Raw genomic sequence first — 18,220 nt, forward strand, 5'->3', positions numbered from 1 at the left:
AAAATCTTCCTTCTTGATCCTGTGGCCAAGGACACCATCCCCACCCTTCCAAATGCTCGGAACCCTGTGCCAGGCTGTGTGGTTCACATGCTGCTGTGCCCAGGAGTCGTGCCTGCAGGTCCCCAGGACCAGTCTGGCCAGTGGCTTCCTCCTGTTCTGACCAGCGTTGGTGGAGGATGTGCTGGGGCGTTATGTCTGTGAACAGGATGCAAATTGTTCCAGAAAGCACCTGAGATAACATGTGACAGTACCCAGCGTGGTGCCTGGCACCCCATGGCAACCCCACGAGTGGTTTCTTAAGGAAAGAAGGAAGGAAACAACCAGAGGACAGCATTTCCCAATGGGGGTTCCTTGGAACACGAGTCCTCAGAGATGCTCAGGGAAAAACAAATCCGTGGGGGGAGGGAGGAAGGTTACATAGCCAAATAAGCCTGAGGAAATGTCTGTGTACTATGTGACCCTCTTGGAGACTCAGATGGTTATATTCGAGTATTAAAGGCCCTTGGGAAACCAGCTCTAAGGAAAGCTGGCTGGTGTTGTTTTATGCCACGGGACCCCAGGACTCTCTTGTTAGGTAAACTCTTCAGGCCTTTAGGAAATGTTACCAGAATAAGGATATAAGGTGGTGGGGATCGCAGGAGGTTTGGAGGGATGTACTGAGTCCACAGGGAGGACCTGAAGACAGGTGCAGAAAGCATGTAGCATTTCAGCCTGATCTGCAAGGATGAGCAGGATCCCTGTGGGTGGAGGGAGGAGAAAGGCTTCTAGGCCCGGGGGCAGGCGCAAACAGAGGCAGGGGGCAGAAATGCCCAAGGGGCGCCTGGGTGGCTCAGCCAGGAAAGCATCCAACTCTTGATTTCGGCTCGGGTCATGACCTCATGGTTCATGAGTTCGAGCCCTGCATCGGGCTCTGCACTGACAGCATAGAGCCTGCTTGGGATTCTCTCTCTCTCTCTCTCTCTCTCTCTCTCTCTCTCTCTCTCTCTGCCCCTCCCCTGCTCATGCCCACACACTCTCTCTCAAACAAACTTTAAAAAAATGTCCAAGATGGGGGTGGGAGAGAGACATCTGGTTCTGGGGACTAGGACTTAGAAGAGGTCGTGGTAGAATACAGTCCCGTGTCCATTCCTGCACCTAGCAGAGTTCCTGGTATCTGAGGCCACTCAGTAAGTCTTCAGTAAAATTATGAATGGATTATGGAGGGCGTTCGCATTGCTCTTCTGAAGTGTCTGGACTTTATGAGCCATTGTTTCCCAGCTAGGGGTTTGACTCAGCATCACCTGTGGGGTTCTTGAAACACGCCCACGCTCCGGCTGCACCCCCAGAGACTGATTCCATGAGTCTGTTAGGGAAGAGGGAGGTGGCCCAGGCACCCGGATGTCTTTAAAGCTCTACGGCGATTCTAAGTGAAACCCCAACTGAAAACAAATACAAGAGGTGGTGAGGGTCCTTTGGGGGGTTTCCATCAGAGTTGTTTCTGCCACAGTTGCAAATAAGAAGAAATGTGGGGAGGAGACCCTCGCGTGAAATAAGCTTGGGACAGTGTGTGACATGACCCATTTGGGAGGTCCACAGTGACATTAGCACATTGAAGGCTCTGAGAAGGTCTGTTGTAAATGCAGCACTTCAGGAGGTAGCGTTAGGGAGCCTGGGCTTAGAGACGGGCACTTGTATCAACTTGGGTGTCGAAATCCACCATTTCTCTTGTGAGCACTGCTCTTTCTTTTTCCAGCCGTGCGTTCCCCTACAGGCAGAGTTTTCGTGAATGCTAAATGCCACCGCTGATATGGCGCATCATGCTCCCGGAGAGGTTCTTAGGGGCTGGCCTGAAGTTACAAAAGTGGCGTTTTGCTTACGCAAGGCTCTTTATTTCTTTAGTCATTCTCTGCTTGCTCCCTCTGACAACAGAAAGACGCAACAGTTGCATCTGAGACAGCTTCCAGAGTCCCAGGCTCCTTTCTCTGTCTCACCATGCTGTTTTTCCGACTTCAGCCTCCTGGGGGTCACCAATTTGAAGCTGTAGGAGATAGCTGTGCCTCTGGGGGTGCTTGGGCTTAAGCCAGCTAACGTGCCCCCACCACTAATCTTTTTCTCTCGGGCCTTCTTGGCGGTGTTATGAGGAACTGGGGATTTAAAAAAGAATAGAACTGATTGATAGGGGCGCCTGGGTGGCTCAGTCAGTTAAGTGTCCGACTTCGGCTCAGGTCATGATCTCGTGGTTTGTGAGTTTGAGCCCCGCGTTGGGCTCTATGCTGACAGCCTGGAGCCTGCTGCAGATTCTGTGTCTCCCTCTCTCTCTCTGCTCCTCCCCCGCTCATGCTCTGTGTCTCTTTTCCTTAAAAATAAATAAACGTTAAAAAAATTAAAAAATGAAAAATAGGACTGATTGGGTCTGGGTTTCCCTGGCCAGTCCACACCCATTGGATGCTTGGGTTTTAGTCTAAATCCTCGTTTCCTGTGCCGATGGCGTCTTGTTTGTTTGCTCAAACCATGACCTTCTCCATCCACGGGACGTGGTACCTTCGGCCTGTTACCAAAGATGGGTAAATGGAAGCCGGATAGCTGCTTGTCTCACAGCTGGCAACGAGAGGGTTCCAGGAAGCTCCCCTGGGTCCCTCAACAGCCCAGAACAGAGCCTGGGGGACAGTCTCATCTGCAGCGACGAGGTCACAATGAGCCCAAGTCAGCCAGTCTTGGGCCTGTACATAGTAGGCACTCGCTTCCAGAAGGCTGTCTGACACCAGGCTTCCCCTCCCACCCGGACTTCTCCCCACCCCACCCAAGGGAATGATGTAGGTACTTCTAGAATCGGCAGTGGAAATGGCCATATTAGCTACTTATTCCCACTTCTGTCACGGCCCATGAGCCTGTGGAATGTGACCCATGGTCTCTGTTTCCACAGTGAATGTTTCCTAAGAGATTGTGACAGTTACCTTTTGAGACTGCAGTGTGTTTATTTATTGGATTCTTTCAACCATCTTGCGTTTATTAAGCATCTGCTCTCACCGGGCATAGTGCCCACATCTAGGATTGGAGCTGCCCCATCTCTGTGTGCAGGTGGCTCCTCTCATGGGAGAGACTGGAGGACCCAGGCAAGGGTGTCCCGGGGACACTAGTGCACGGATGACAGCCTGCACGGGGTACAAGGGACCCATCTTGGTGACCTCCAAACATTTGTGCCATGCCAGGAAACTTCCTAGGATGCACCCTACCATGACTTCAATGTCATGCCTCCACTTTGGTGTTTATTCACATCTTTTTCGTTACTTCTTCCGTCCCCTTTCGTTTGGATTTGGTCGTGACCTGGAGGCTGTTATGTATCTTAGGCCCACCCCACTCCTTCCGCCGCTCTGTTCTCTTCTGCTCCTGGGACCTATGCTCTGGGAAGTGCTTCGTGACGACTTCTCTTTCAGAAAACCGCTTTTCCGTTGACTCACGTCCCCATGCAGAGACCTGAAGATTTAGAAGCGGGTTCTGGAGAGGAGGCAGACCTGAGTTTTGCATTCCAGGAGAGTGGTTTTGGCAGCCGCTCAGGCAAGCCTTGCTTTCCTTGTGTCCGCAATGAGATGGTGAGACCACCCTGCCGGAATAGCCCTCAGAGTGAAATGAAGGATCCTTAGCATGTTGGCCCTCTGACACTGCTGGCCCGGCAAGCATTGCCCGTCACTGTCATAATTACCAAACAGCTGCACACACTGGTTCTGTCTCCCCTTCTTGGGAGCATTAACCGTGATGTATTGACAACAATGTTATGAAAGAAAAAGAAGGCCAAGGCCAATTTCAGTAGCGAGCCTAAGGGCTGAAATATATGAGTCAAGGGCAGCACCACTGAGGCCCACAGCAAATGCGTTCCCGGGCACCATCAGGTCCCAGGAAGGGCGGCGGACAAGGTTGCGTGCCCCCGACCCCCTGACCCATCCAGCCTGCTGCAGAAGGGCATCTCCTTGGGAAGCCAGTGGCTCCAGCGGCAGCTCCCAGGAGCCCCGCTTTCCCCCCCAGTCACTTCCCAGCTCTGCTTACTTGTCGCGTCTGCTCACACACAGGCCTCCTTACAGCAGGCCTGGTGTCCTCCAGCTTGAGGGCTCTTGCCCTAACGTAGCCAAGGAGCACTTCCGTTCCATTAACTATCGTCATGCTCATCGAGGGCTTACCTGTGTGCCAGGAGCGCTGAGTCACATGCTTGCACGCACGGGGTCTCATTTAATCCCCGCAGCCATCCGTGGGACAGGGTGGCAAGCTCTGGGCATAGACCTTCTCGGTCTTAGAGATGGAATTCAGATCCCGGCACCCTGGCTCCTTACGGGACTCTGCAAGCCTTTCTTTCTCTCATTTCTTTCCCTCCCTTCCTGTCCTCCTCCTCCGGAAAAAAAAAAAACAAAAAACAAACAAAAAAAAAAAAACCTCATAGACTAAGCCCCTGAGTCGTTTCCCCCAGCTCCCATAGGAGTTGTTGTATTATTATTTCTAAGCGTTAAGCTGCACCTTCGATCACCGGGGGCGGGGTCTGCGTGCTCAGTCCTCGGGCCAAGAGCAGCGCCTCTGCAAACCGGAACCTGAATAGCACCCTGTTAAGAGCACGTTCTGTGGCAGCCGGTGCCAGGGGTGGAGTTTCTGCCGTGCTTCCCTAGCCCTGGGAACCACTCCCTGCCTCGGTTTCCTTATCTGTAAGTGGGGGCTGTACCTTGCCCCAGGGTCACAGGTGTGCTATGAGGATTATGTGATTTGATGTGGGAGTGGTTAGAACGGTGCTTGGCGCCCTCGAGATGCTCTGTCGGTGTCCGTCCGCACAACTTCTCCAAACCTGCCTTTTTCCCTCCTGGAGGGACCTGCAAGCTTTCAAGAAATCTCAATCCTACAGGAATGGCTTCAGAAAACAGCAGTGGAAAACCCATCTTCCCTGGAGAACTCCCCCCTGGTGCTGTTTTCAACTCCGTCCCAGCCTGCTGGTGATGGTATCTGGCTCCCGAGGAGAGGTGAGGTCTATCCCAGCTGGTGAGGCTGCCTCCCACCCCAGCTCCCAGCTTCGGAGGCTAAAATCAGCGGGTGGGAAGTAATGAGCTAAGGGGCACCAGGGGTGTTCAGTGGCCTAGTGTGGCCTTGGTTCATTAGTTTCTATTTGTCTGGGCCACCTCATTAGCTACGGCCTCCTTGGAAGGTTAGAATTTTATGGGTTTAGCAACCCATTTGAATGAAGAAGGCTTGAAATACTGGGATGGCCCTAGGATCAAGCTAATTAATACTCTTTTTCAAATTGGGGCTTTGGAGGGTAGGCTGAACCTTTGAAAAGGAATCTTTTGAGAGAGTTACAAGTCATTGCAATAAAACCTAGGATGGAGGGAAGAACCTGGGAGCAAAATAGCTGAACACGAGGAATCTGTCATTTCTGGCAGTGAATTGGCTTGGTAGAGGAAAAAAAAAAAGAAGAAGAATGTTCTTCATGCAAATAAGATCCACTGAGTTTTCCCTGGGCCTTCTGTCAGATGATCCTCAAACTTAATAATTTTCACATCTAATTCAATGCGAAATTAGTCATTAGGTATTAAGACAAAAGCAGGCAGGCTCTCCTATCTCAACAAAGAATCTTTCCCACTGAAGTGGAATTATCTCTGGAATAATTAAGATGGTTGCTGAAGTATGAAAACATTCCATTAACCAGAGTTTCTTTTGTCGAGAGGTACCCACCCCTTTCCCCAAATGAATCGTGATGGCCATGATCAAGGACAAGGAGCTACTGAGACCCAAATAATATGATCAAAATGAAATCCTCCTTGGTGTCCTTTCTGAGCCAGAGAACAGAGTTCCTAGTTCGAGGATGCTGGTGATTTCAGCTCAGCAGCGGATGGTCTGCGCCCTAACAAAGGAGATGAAGCCTGCAGTGAAAGGGATGATTGTTTTCCTGGAATGTCCCCAACCTGCCTGTTGATTGTTGGCAGTGTTTCCAGAGTTTAGACATCTTAATTACAAAAGAACGCAATGATCGCGAGACGGTGTTTCTATCTGCCAAACATAACCAGCTGGGGGCTTTCGTATTCACTCATTACAGGGAGGTACTGTGGTCGCTAGTTGGGATCCATACCTGTCTCTCTACAGTGTGAAGGTTGGTATTCAGTGCCACACAGCCAACCAGTCCCTCATCACGGACACATTACCCCATCACAATGTGCCACACACAATAGCAAATCAGCCTTCACTCATTAGCAGTAATTTATGATGATGGAGTCTTAACATCCAATGGGCTTTTGAACATGAAAACAGATACCTCATTGCCCTCTGTTTACGCCCAATGTATTCATCTTCCATATTTGTTTAGCAGTCTACATTTTTAAATCTTGCACAGTCAACATCCCTGTAAATATTTGTATGATTCTTAAATAATGTGTATTTAACCAAGGAAAATTTCTCAATGTTTAAACACAGATTTAGACACTAAAGTAGACAGTTTTAGCATCATTTATTTGAAATGATGTTCCTAAAAAAGTCAGATTATCTTAAATTCTTGAAACCCTGCAAAAACAAACAAAACACATGTAAAGGTCAGTGCGTTTGCAAAAAAAAAAAGTATAAATGAATGAATATTATAGATTCAAAGTTTCTGAGTGTGTGCGGTGTGTGTGTGTGTGCTCATGTGTGCGTTCTTGTACATGGTTGCATCATCCAACAGTTGCCTTCCTAAGGTTTTAGTAAATTTTGTGAGACTACTACAGGAAAGAAGAGGCCACCAGCTCTGGTCATTTTTTTAGTTGGGATGTAGGACAGAGTTTCTCAGCCCACAGTGATTCTGAGCATCTAGTTGTCTGACTCCATTCCCATAAGAGCGTTCTTCTCATTATGTCAAAGGATCTTTAAATCCTTCTCTTGGGGTTTTCATTTTTGAAGCTTGGTCTCTTCCATGGAAATGATAAATTTTCAGCCGTGCGTATCTGCCATTTCCTGACCCATTGTTCTGTCATTTTGATGTATTGAGCTTGTCTGTTAACATTATTAAAAACTTATGTATCCCCTATTATTATTTTATTCTAATTAGTTGGGCCATTTAGAGGTTTCATCTCCTAGGAGATGAGATTGAGTCTGTGTAATTAGCTCTCTTCTTTAGGACAGCTGGCTAATTCATCACCTTGGAATGCAGTTGTAGACTCCCGGCTCACCTGTTTATTTTGTGTGACCATGAACGCTGGTGGGTTCTTCCGAGACTTAGGATAATACTTGCTTCATCTGGGACTCAATCTTATCTTTTCTGTTTACACAGGTGGAAACAAGTATACCACATGCCAAATATTCTATATTATTATCACAACAGAACAGAGTTTCCCTAACTCCACTGGCATACCGCTTTTATAATTTTTTTGCCATATCTGCTGACCACCCGTACCATTATTTACCTAAGGCTTATCTTTAAATAACTTTAAATATGCTTGTTTTAACCTGGCATCGTTTTAAGCTACGAGAGCCATGAAAGCACACATTGGATATATCAGTTACATTTCAGTTGACTTTTTTGTAAGGACACATTAAAATAACAGCCTAAGTATTGAAGCGACGGGTTGTCCCCTAATACCCGCACCTTCAGGGACCCCTAGCGCACCGCCAGGAAATGTCATCGTACCATAGTTGAGGGGATCTGGTGGAACACCAAACACCAAGGATTCTACTTGCTGGCAAATAACGATCCAAATAATGTGGTTGCATTCAAAGAATTAAAAACACAGCAAGAACAACAACAAATTGCACATTTTTTTAAAGCACCAGTATAAGTGCGGAATCTTAAGTGGTTTATGAAACCACCTGCTTTGAGAAATATAGAGTATAATAAAATAAGACTGAAATGTATAACCTCAATAAGACCTGCCTTCTGACTCTGGTGGTGCTTAATACGGTGCACAAGTCACCAAGTGCTTTTGCCTGCCGTCGGTTCTCACCTGAGCCCCGGGCACCAGGCTGGGCAGGCAGCTTCTTCTGAGTGGGACTGGATGATGAGAAAAGACCACCTGAGGGTGAAGGAACAAATGTAGCAAAGATCTGGGGCAGAGCATCTCCGGAGAGGGAGGAGCCCCTAGTGCACAGCCTTAGGTGGGGAGGGCCTGCTTGGGATCGGAAAGAGTGGGAGCAGGCAGGCTGGACTGGAGGGAGAAAGGGGTGTGGTAGGAAGTGTCATCTGATTGCTAAGCGGAAGTTTTGAGCAGGATGGTAATTTGAGTTGATCCCACTGGCCACAGTTTAGGGAATGATTATTTCAGATCAAAAGTCAAGACTCAACTGGTCTTGACCCTACCCTAGTTGGGTTGCTCTGGGACTCCCCGATGTGAGAACTCATGGAAACTTTTTCCAAGGAGTTGGCCATAGACGTGTTGAGAAGAGGTGGGGTTTGACTCAGCATATGTATGTATGTATATATGTGTGTGTGTGTGTGTATATATATATATATATATATATATATATATACACACACACGTGTATATATATATGTACACACGTATGTATGTATGCATTATTTTGTTTTTGAGAGAGAGAGTGAGCAGGGGAGAGAGAGAGAGAGAGAGAGAGAGCACATCCCAAGCAGGCTCCATGCTCAGCACAGAGCCTGATGCAGGGCTTGATCTCATGACTGTGAGATCCTGACCTGAGCTAAAATCAAGTGTCGGACACTCAATCAACTGAGCCACCCAGGCGCCCCAAGATTGAACATATTTTCTTAACATACATATATAGTCACAAATATTTATCCTAGGTCTATTGATAAATATGCTTATATATACTGATGTAGTTATAACATTTACAATTTATAATTTATAATTGAATTCTATTTTTTCCTTTGAGAAACAAACCCCAAACTCTTTTTTTGGCAGGGCGGGGAAATGGAAGTAATTTGTCATTGCTTATAAAATATCTTACCATTTCCAGTAAACCAAGAAAAGGTGTGATATCGTTTCCCTCGTTGCATTCATTCTCAGTTTAAATGGCTAAATATCAGCCTGTATTTTGAAGCCAGACTCTTCACAGTTGTGGGTGACTTCCCATCGCTAGGTTTCAGCCTGAGCTACTGGGTGACACCCCGGGCTGTTTACTGAGATACACAAAAGCGTGTCAAGAAGGGACCCAGGGGGGCAGAAGACCTGGGAGTGCAGTGTGTGACCATGGCTCTCTGCTTGTCTCTCCCTGCAGTGATCCCGAAGGTCACCAAGCACCTGCTGTCCAACCCCGTGTTCACCTGCATCATCCTGGCCGCCTGCATGGAGATTGCAGTGGTGGCTGGCTTTGCCGCCTTCTTGGGGAAATACCTAGAGCAGCAGTTTAACCTTACCACCTCTTCTGCCAACCAGCTGCTCGGTGAGTCCGCCTCTCCGTCCCCCGGGGAGGGCAGAGGGCTGCCGTCCTGCGTGTAACACTCTCAGGGTCTACCGAGGCCCCCCAAAGAAAGAGCCCAGGCTCTACTGTTCCTTTAGCAGCAGTATTCAGGGACTCTGTGTGCAGAAGGCATTTCAAAGTATACTCTTGGGCTCAGATTTGCCAAAAGGATATGATAAAGACCTAGAATATAAATTGTATGTAAGAAGCCTTGTGACAGGCCAGGAGATCAGTAGATGGGTGCGAACTGCAGAACTGAGGAGACGAGGGAATGAAGGGAGAGGGGAATAAAGATGTATCCTGAAAGGCTAGCAGGCTTCGGTCAGGTACGTAAAAAAAGTAAGAATATTTCTGGCAGCATGAAACCCGCAGTCAGCAAATACAGAGGTTGGAGGCCATGCACTCCTTTCCTGACCCCTGCCCGTGGCAGACATAATTTATGGATCATGGTACTCCTTCTCCCCAAGAGCCAGCATGGCCTTCCCATCCTTCTCAGTAGTAGTCTACAGGCATCCGTCCCACTGTTTGGAGTTGGCATGGTAAGGAAAACCAATTTGCCCTCAGGGGAAGAGCATTACTAAGGGGGAGCTAGGAAAGTGGCCTCCTCGCAACTGACCAGGGAGACGGGAGAGTTAAGGACTCCAGGGGTCTGGCTCGGACAGCTGGTGGTACCATTTGTGAAACCCGGAAACCTCAAAGAATCAGATCCGTGGGGAAGACGATGGGATCGCTTTTGAAGTTCCTGAGCGCGAGATGCCCGTGGTGTATCCACGTGGCCTCCTGGACTCGGCGGGGGATCCGGAAGGAGACTCGGGTGAGGCAGAGAGGTTTGGGAGCATCGGTGTATGGATGGAGGACACGGGAGTGAACGTTACGTGATGAGAAGGTGGAGAATTAGAGGAAAAGGGTGAGAGACCAACCGTGAGGAAACAGTGGCATCTGTGGGGGAGTTCGAGAGAAATCCACAGGGCATGAGAGTCCAGGAAGAGATGATTCCAAGAAGGAAGCTGTTAGTTTCCTCCCATTAGTTGCAACAACCAGGACGCCCTTCCACCTGTGTCAGAGCTGTGTCCGAGAAGTGGCGAAGCGGGGAGCCTGTGCGCTGTGTGGAGAGTAGCCCACACAGAGGGACGGCGTAGTCTGTGACTGTAGGACACTTTCCCGAAGCTCAGGTGTAGAGCAGAGGAGAGTGGCCCCAGCAGGCGGGCCGTGTGTGTCGGGGTCCAGGGGATGGGTGGAGATGCTGCATTGCTGGAAAGGTTGGAAAGGTGAGCAGGTTGCTAAGCGTAGGGGAAAGAGCCAGCACGAGGGGATTTGCGGGAAAGAGCGGGGTGTGGACGGACAGCCCTCGACAGAAAGGCTCATCCGTCCTACAAGTGCAGAGGAGAGAAGCATGAGTGTGGCCACTGAGAATCCGGCTGGGACAGCCCTGCATCTGAGAGAGATCTGCGGCCACACGAATGACCTTCTCTGGTAAGTAGGGGCGTCAGATCATCTGCTGAGGGGAATGGTCTTCTTCAGCGCTTCCTGTGTCTTTGCATAACGGCCAAAAAACAAATGCAAAGCCGCTAACCCGTCACGAGCCATCAGGAAAACACATAACCACACTGAGATACCACGGACTGATAGCACCGAATGTTGGTGAGGATGTGGAGCAACTGGAACTCTCGCGTGCGGCTGTTAGCAGTGCCCAAAGGTGGGAGCGCTTGGGACAGCTCCTGGGCAGTGCCTGGTAAAGCCAGCGTTTATGCTGGGATCCATCCGTTCTACTTCTGGGCATGTTCCCACCAGAAATGAATGTTGAAATCCGTTCGTTTAGATACGCGTATGTGACAGCGTTCAGAGCCTCCTTGTGCATAATAGCCCCAACTGGATTCAGCCCAGATGTCTGTCGACAGGAGAATGGGTAAATAAATTATGGAATGCTCGTGCAGTCTTCACATAGCATGAGAAAGCAAGCCTTTTCATACCTGTCTCCGTGTGGGTGAATCTGACAGAGTTGAAAGACATCAGGCACAAAAGAGTACATGTTTATATGAGTTCAAAAGAGGAGAAGTTAATTAAAATGATGGAGGCCTTGATGATGGGTACTGTCTTTCCAGGAGGAGGGGGAGGGCAGCCACCAGGGAACCTTCCTGGGCTGCTGGAAATGTTCTAAGCTTGATTGGAGCCGTGGTTATAGGGGTGTATACAGATGCAGGAATTGATTGGCTGTTCCCGTAAGCTTTGTGTACTTCCCAGCACATGATATATCTCAATTTAAAAAAAAAATTAAAAACATACTATGATAATGCAGCTGGGTCATAGCACGTCTCCTTGGGAGCTGCTAGGGTTGCACAAGCCTTCTTTCTTTCTTTCTCTTTTTCTTTTTTCTTTTCTTTTCTTTTTTATTTTTTTACTAATAACGCTTTACCATCCACTTCTGTGTTAAGTGTCACTTCCAAGAAGTATTAGCAAAATGCAGGCAGCCCTTTAGTTCCTGTCTGACAGAGATAGGTAAAACGGGTTTCTTTTATAATTAAAGTCATAACTTTTTCGTTATAACCTGGGGTGTCTCTGGTTTCGCCCTCCGGCAGCCAGTTTCTCCATTTCTTCCTCATTCCTGTGCTGCTGTTCTTACGTGCTGATTGCATTTGCTTGGTTGCTTCCGCGCGGCGCGGGGGGCTATGTTTTATTTCAGAATAGACTCCTAAGGTTTCTATTGACAAACAAATCAATAGTCTTCAGGGCAGAAGGTCAAAACAACAATCTCGCCTTCTTGCACCTGTTTCTTTCCCAGTGACTCTGTCTGTCAGAGGGCCTGGCAGGGGAGGACCTTGCGGAGAGGCCACCTGCTGGCCCATCTGTCAGTCCGTCTGTCTGACAGTCCACACAGCATGTGTGCCCTCTCCCTGTGTCCTGCTCGGGGCCTCACTTTAATCAGCATGGACCCTGGAGGGCGGGCGGTGGGGACAGAGCGAAATACTGGGAGCACCAGGCAAGGCTCTCATCAGAAAGTGCTTGGTTCCTACAGACCCAGGGGATAGGGCCCAAGCAGTCATCCCTGGGCCTTCGTGCGTGGCTCTGTGCCAGCCTTGAAGCCATCAACAAATGGGACAGAGTCCCGAAAAGAGCTACATAGATGATTAAGGCGCTGATGGCATGGATTTATGCATGAAGATAAAAAGGACTCAATCTGCATAGGTTAACGTAATGAGGATAGTTTCGGGGAAGTTCTGATAACCGAATGCTAAGGTGGCACACACATCAGGGAGGAAGAGAGAAGGCTGATGATGGCTGGGAGAAAAGGCGCCGAAAGCCTGTTATTGCCATAGTTACCATCATCACCAGGTGATGCTCCCTGCGGTCTCTGCTAGGAAATGAAACAAAGCACATGCCTGCTCTCTGGGCGTGGGCATGTCCTCCCAGTGTTCATTCACACAGATCCAACCTGCTCACCTTTCCATGCATCCTGAAAATGAGCCTTAGCGCCCCGCTCTGTGCTAGGCACACAGAACCGTGTGGACTGAGCGGGATGGAAAAGGTTCTTGGGCTCAGGGAAGCTTCGTCTGGGGAGGGGGAGAGTGAACAAGAAACAAGAGAACTAAAAAGGAATGAGGCAGCTTCAGACAGTGGGGAGAGCCATGAAGACAATAAAATGGGAGTGAGGAATGATAGGGAGGCCCCTGGGTGGAGTGTAGGACCACTCTAGATGGTGTGAGCTGGGAAGGCATCTCTGAAGGGAGTACGGGGCCAGCCAAGTGGAGGCATAGTGCAAGAATGTTCCAGGAGGGGGATCAGCAAGTGTAAAGCCTGGGGGGACCTGAATGGGCTTGGTCCATCCCGGGGAGGGAAAGGAGGAACAGTGGGCATGGGGTGAGCAGAGAGAGGCACTTGGGGGCTAGGTCGTGAAGGTCGTTTCTACGCCAAGAACAAGGGAAAACCAAGTAGACATTCCAAGAGCATCAGGTAACACAGAGATCTTTGTTTCATTTAAATGTGACTTGAGCTATTTTCTTGCAGAGCTCAGCCTTCCTGATTATGTTTTTCTTACCCTAATATTAAAATTAATTTGCATTCTTTTAGCACATACCAGCTGGTTGGTGTAGTCGATTGACCTAGAGGTCTGTTGATTGGCAAGAAGGAGGCAGCCTGCCCTGGGAAATTGGCCATGTACTATCTACATGGTGAATAAATGACACACGGCTAATTTAAAGCTGAGTTTTAGATGAAGCAAATCAGAACAAAGCAAAGACCAAACAGGAGATTGGAACTCTAGGACCCTTCGGCCCTTCTAAAATTCCATGAGCCTCTGAGAATCAGAAATAACAGGTTTATGGTCCTGTTGCCTTGCAGATAGCTCTGTTTATAAGAGAGGGGGGAAATTTTATGCCAATTACTCACCAAGAATTAACAAAACGATTTGATTGATGCTACTTCCGGAGAGGTCTGGGAGCTGGTTAAAAGGCCACCTGCATGGGCCAGTGAGTCCTAGGACCTTTGTTTACACACTGCCAGGCCTTTCCATGAAGCCCTCCTTGACTAATGAGAAAAAGAGAGAAAACCCCCAAATGATCTTGAGTCCCCTTTTCCCACGTCATCTCAAAATGCACAGAGAGCACATTAGTGCTCCGTGATCTTTACATCCCTGAAACATGTGTTCCAAGTCTGTCTGTCTTTGTCTCTTGGCTGTGCCCGTGCCAGCCGTGTCTTTCCCATGAGGGTACCTCACTTAGCATGATAGGTGTAGGTATTTGGACCCCTAATAACAGAGTGTGTACATGTGTGTCTCCCCCAGTTTTCTGTGAGCTCCCTGAGGCCAGAAATAAGGCCCTTTGTGGAAACCTGGGGGTGGAGGGCAGCATGGAGAAAGGGGTGCAGTCGTGGTATCCCTGGGAATTCAGGTTGGACAGGGTTCAGCCCCCAGCCTGGCACTCATCTGTTGTATTGACTGGTCCCGGTTTCCCTGCTAACAGTTTCTGCTCCTCTGTTTTTCTCCAGGGATGACTGCAATCCCATGTGCCTGTCTGGGGATCTTCTTGGGTGGTCTCCTGGTGAAGAAGCTCAGTCTTTCCGCCCTCGGGGCCATTCGGATGGCCATGCTCGTCAACCTGGTGTCCACAGCTTGCTACGTTTCCTTCCTCTTCCTGGGCTGTGACACGGGCCCTGTGGCTGGGGTTACTGTTCCCTATGGAAACACGTAAGTCCCACAAATGTCTGTTTCCGCCCCTGCCTGCCCAGGGGATGCCATGGTAGGGTAACAGAGCCAGCTTTGTCTCTGGTGACCATGAATGGAGGGTTCGATGATGCCTCTGTATCTTCCTCCCAGTGCCGGAGAATCAACGTGGACCTCATGGGTAGAGGGTGCAAGGCCATTCCACTCAACAGCTGTCTCCCGAGACGGCCGGGAACACACGGGGGGAAATCGTCCTACATTCACTCCCCACAGTACTCCTGTTACCATTTTTAGCATTTGACCTTAGGAATAATTAAAGATAACACAGAGAAATTTTATTTTAAAATTCATCTTAGGGGCTCCTGGGTGGCTCAGTCAGTTAAGCATCCAAGTCTTCATTTTGGCTCATGTCATGATCTCACTGTTCGTGGGTTCGAGTACCTTGTCAGGCTTTGTGTTATCAGCGCAGGGCCTGCTTGAGATTTCTCTCTCTCCCTCTTTCTCTACCCCTTCCCCACTTGCTCGATAGATAGATAGATAGATAGATAGATAGATAGATAGATAGATAAGTAAATAAATAAATAAATAAATAAATAAATAAATAAAAACTTTAAAAATTTCAGCCTAAAAGGAAAGACAGAATAGATTACAACCATTCCTGAAATTATCAGGAGCTATCATTAGGCTCCCATAGTAATTATAGGGTCTCATCCACAGTAGGTATTGATAAGTATGGGAGGGCAAAGGAGGTGGGGAATAAAAGAGGGAGAAGTGAAGGAAGTTAGTTCTTATGGGACACTTTTTTTTCTAGTTATTATCCCAAGGCTTTGACCTAGAGTCCAACTAGAATTGCCCCAGAGGGAATTAGGAAGAGTCCAGCATCCACAGCTGTCCCCCTTTCTGTGTGAGACTTGGAAGCTGCTTGGGGATCAGCCTGGAGCACCAAGGGTGCAGCAGAGTTGGCCTGCAGGATACCAGTTCCTCCTCCTCCAAGCAGGCCATCAGGCTTTCTCCTATAGTCCTGTATCTAGAAGGTATAGGCACCCGCAGGGTCAAGCAGGCTGAATGTGGGAACACAGGTGAAGGCAGCTGTCTGTATATTCATGCATAGTCCACGCATTTGTGTGCCCCTCCGTCCCCTTTTCCACCACCGTGGCCACTTCTGCCCCCACCCCAGCCCCGGTTCCTCCCCCTCCCAAATGTGGCACCTTCTGGTTTGTGCATACCATGAATAACAGCTTTTGGAGAGAACGACTGCCAGCCTTAAACTGTGCCAGCTCTCAAGTAGTAAACTTGTAGCGGTTCAAAGCATAGGGTCTTACGATAATGAAGTTCTTCTTCATTAAAAAAAGAAAAAAAAAAAGGCTCAGGGACTACAGTCCAACTGCTAACTCTCCCCAGATTGGTAGAGCTCCAGAACCCCCTCCCCCTTTCCCATGTACAAGGTGGGTATGTTTGGGCAGGCGACTCAGCCTGGTTGTGCCTCAGTTTCTCTCTTATCAACCCCATGGGGTTACACAGAGAATAAGTGAAATATAATCCGTGCAGTACCGTGAATAGTGCCTGCCACATAAATTGTCAGATATCACCGTCATTGTCATTACTATGAAGCGTTCTTGAACCCTGGGAGGCTCAGCTGAAAATAACGGGGCTGGAAGGAGAGCCTGCCTCTCTTTCGGAGCTCACAACGCCCACTCCGCCCTTTTCCTCTTTGCAGTTTGCAGGCTCTGGGTAATTGTGCCTTTAATGGTACAAAAGGAAATTTAAAATAACTCGTGTTCTTTTTCTCAGGAAGTTGAATCACACAGACGATAGTTATGGAAGCCAGTCTAGCTGAGGTGGTGTTAAGCATCGTGAGGCCTACTGCCTGCTGGGGAGGGACAAAACAGAGACCAGGCCTGCCCCGAGGAAGGGAGAAGTCTGTGTTCAGCTCTGCCAGGAGGAGTTGCTGGGTCAGGGAAGGAGGAACGGGCTGAGCTGCAGCAATCATGAGCAGCATCCTGGAGGAGGTGGCCCGGAGCTGAGCCCAGAGGGCACGTTGGTGCAAATGATGAGAAGAGGCTTCTTCCGCCTCCGGGCAGAGGAAGCGCGCAGCCTGGCACCGTTGCTTCTGCGCGTGCGCGGCGTCTCTCAGCAGAGGCGCCAGGCCGGTCCTTGTGGGACGGGGAGGGGGAGATCCGAGGAGGAGACGGCAGGGGTGTCAGGTGACTCATCACAGCAGAGGGCGGAGCGATCCAATCGAAATTGACCTTCCTTTGATGGATTCCATCTTTCGGTTCTTTTCCAGCTCAGCGCCTGGCGTGGCCCTGGACCCCTACTCACCCTGCAATAAAAACTGTGAATGCCAAACCGATTCCTTCACTCCCGTGTGTGGGGCAGATGGCATCACCTACCTGTCTGCCTGCTTCGCTGGCTGCAACAGCACGGTATTGGTGATTTTCTAACCGGAGGGGATGGGGCAGGGGACGCGGGCAGACAGAGTAGTTTAAAACCCACGGTCAAGGTCAGCAGTGGGCCACCACATGTGTTCTATACTTTGTGTTCCTGCCCTGTGACTGTTTCCGACTCTACCGCAGTCCAGTGGAGGATCCTCAGCAGAGTGGGTAGACTGCCGGGTCTTTCAGGCCTTCCTGCTAAATCAAGTAGGTTTCCAGAAAGTGTCACGGAGCAACCAAAAGTTAAAAAGAAAAAAATTCAAAGGAAGCTGTACATATGGAGCCAGAGAAAAAGATTATGGTTCAAGACACAAAGGATGTCAGTGGAATAGCCTGACTCTACCGGTAATGAGCTCCCCATCAACAGAAGTATGTAAAGGAAGGCTAGAATACCATTTATCAGAGAAGTCTTCTTCTAAACCTGAGACTGTCTGACACTAATTCAACCTCTTCCTTTTCTGTTTCCTTTGCCTTATTATTCTCAACTAGGTCCCTCCCACTTTTACCCATCCCCCGCCCCACACTAAACTGTTTTTTGTTTTCCCCCCTTGTCAGTATGAATTTTCCAATTGGCTATCAGCCTGCCGTTTTCCATGTTCTCTGCTTGAAAACCTGATGCTAAGGTTTTCAAGGTTGAAAACCTGATGACTGGTCACCAAGTCATGCTTATACACCTGCCTGTCTTCTGCATCCACATCACCACTGCCCTGGTGCCAGCCCTCCTGGTCTCTCCCTTGGACCAGTGTGGCAGTTGCCCAACTGTCCCCACAGCTCAGGGTGGCCCCCTTCTGGCCCATCTTCTACACTGCAGCCGAAATGATGTCTGCAACACTGCAGAGGACCCTGTCTAATGCTACCCTGTCACCTATGAGATAAGATCTAGGCACTGAACTGGCTTTGTATGTGCCTTCAGCGCAAGTCTGTTCTCAGCCATTCTCTCTAGCTCTATTTCCTTTTAGTTTGTGGTATTCAGCTTCCCCCACACAACGTGTATGCCTTTTCACACTTCTCTCCCCATTTGGACAACTCCTACTCAACTGTCGGTACCCTACTCAAATTCCCCCTTCTCTGTGAAAACATCCCTTCTCTTCTTTAGCTTTGATGTTCTTGCCTCTGTGGTTCTCTGATCTGTCTCTCCTGAAGGCTTCTCTCTCATTTCACTGCAGTGATCTGCTAAGCGTATTTGTCGTCTGCTGTGATCTGTGAGTTTCCTGAGTGAGGGCTGTCATCCAGGAGTGCTCTGTAAATGTTAAGGAATGCATAGGTGAAGAGAAAGATAAGAAAAAGG

General features: G+C 49.0%; 1 protein-coding gene and 1 long non-coding RNA gene across 3 annotated transcripts in view; both read left to right on the forward strand.

Annotated features, from left to right (window-relative positions):
* The window catches only part of SLCO3A1 (solute carrier organic anion transporter family member 3A1), a 311,916-nt gene that overhangs the window by 248,560 nt on the left and 45,136 nt on the right, over positions 1-18,220 (forward strand). For both annotated transcript variants that reach the window (XM_042988125.1, XM_042988124.1), the window contains exons 5-7: positions 9,160-9,324; positions 14,323-14,521; positions 16,785-16,923. In XM_042988125.1, coding sequence (XP_042844059.1) covers positions 9,160-9,324; positions 14,323-14,521; positions 16,785-16,923 — 503 coding nt within the window. The remainder of the gene's footprint in view (positions 1-9,159; positions 9,325-14,322; positions 14,522-16,784; positions 16,924-18,220) is intronic.
* LOC122239381 lies at positions 2,403-6,343 on the forward strand. The gene is made up of 3 exons (XR_006218399.1): positions 2,403-2,792; positions 4,859-4,973; positions 5,675-6,343. It is a non-coding gene; the product is annotated as an uncharacterized LOC122239381 (long non-coding RNA).

Source organism: Panthera tigris, chromosome B3, assembly GCF_018350195.1.
Source record: "Panthera tigris isolate Pti1 chromosome B3, P.tigris_Pti1_mat1.1, whole genome shotgun sequence".
Classification (NCBI taxonomy): Eukaryota; Metazoa; Chordata; class Mammalia; order Carnivora; family Felidae; genus Panthera; species Panthera tigris.